This window comes from Sinocyclocheilus grahami, unplaced genomic scaffold (genome assembly GCF_001515645.1).
Source record: "Sinocyclocheilus grahami isolate Dianchi unplaced genomic scaffold, SAMN03320097.WGS_v1.1 scaffold1244.1, whole genome shotgun sequence".
Lineage (NCBI taxonomy): Eukaryota > Metazoa > Chordata > Actinopteri > Cypriniformes > Cyprinidae > Sinocyclocheilus > Sinocyclocheilus grahami.
Window position 1 is genome coordinate 89,722 of NW_015506423.1, and position 1,023 is coordinate 90,744.

The following is a 1,023-nucleotide window of genomic DNA, read 5'->3' on the forward strand; positions in this document are numbered from 1 at the left end:
TGCACCAGATAAATCAATTGATCAATCATTCAAAATAGCTCAGTTATAAATAAGGGAAATGACCACAAAATGTTGTCATCTGGATGACTGTTCTTGTTGGCATATGAAAGCAATGGATCCAAACCTATATGAGGAAATTCTAAATTACAAAACTCGAGGTGTTTATCCATTTGTCATAAAAAGGAGCAGAAATATTTCATTTGCAGCTGTTCCTCCAGTTTCCAAGTTGATGGTAAGCAAACTACTTGATAACTCCTTTACACTGACAAGTTTTCTCATAGTAAAGTGAGGTATAGTGATACACCAAGACTAGATACTAACAAAAAGTCAATGCTTGTCAAGAAACTATACTTACCTGACTTGAAGCAACTAGCACATTGACAATAACCTGTTTTCCCATTTCAGTTTAAATAGGCCTATTCCTTCAACTGGGCCTTTAGAACCTCATTGCAGGTTATTTGTTTAGATTTGAACAATAAAGCTATTTCAATAGATGCAAACTTTATCACATCTCCTCAAAAAACAATGTAAAGTTTAGAAGAAAAGTGGTTGCTGGACAAAAAGAGGCTAGCCAATTTTTATTTTAGAGTTAGAACATTGTGGAACCGGAAAAAACAAGCTTGCCATTTCAGCTAGATTCTACTGGCCTGGAATGGGGGTGGACATTGATAAATGGGTAAATAGGCTACAAAATTGTTTCCTTTTCAACATTTCTGTGAGACATATAAACTGATTATGTTATGGTATGCATTTCTCATGTGCTTATTTCTGAACATCAGGATTTGCAGTGTGCCCAGTGCCAGTTTAGCAGACGGTCCATCAAGTAGGAGCCCAAGTACATCCCAATATGTGTATGTAAGCTTGTTGTCCACAGATGTGCATGGGTTTTGAGATAGGGAAGTCATGAGGTCACAAAATGTAAATGTATTAATGTTGCTATTTTAATTGTAAGGTGGACAAGCCTCTGGAACAGCTGGGCATGGATTTATTGGGAAAAGTCACCAGGACCAACAATGGAAATGA

General features: G+C 36.8%; 1 protein-coding gene across 1 annotated transcript in view; it reads left to right on the forward strand.

Annotated features, from left to right (window-relative positions):
• Positions 1 to 652: 652 nt before the first annotated feature.
• The window catches only part of LOC107568436 (uncharacterized), a 32,984-nt gene continuing 32,613 nt past the window's right edge, over positions 653 to 1,023 (forward strand). The window contains exons 1-2 of the mRNA XM_016254406.1: positions 653 to 676; positions 780 to 823. Coding sequence (XP_016109892.1) covers positions 653 to 676; positions 780 to 823 — 68 coding nt within the window. The remainder of the gene's footprint in view (positions 677 to 779; positions 824 to 1,023) is intronic.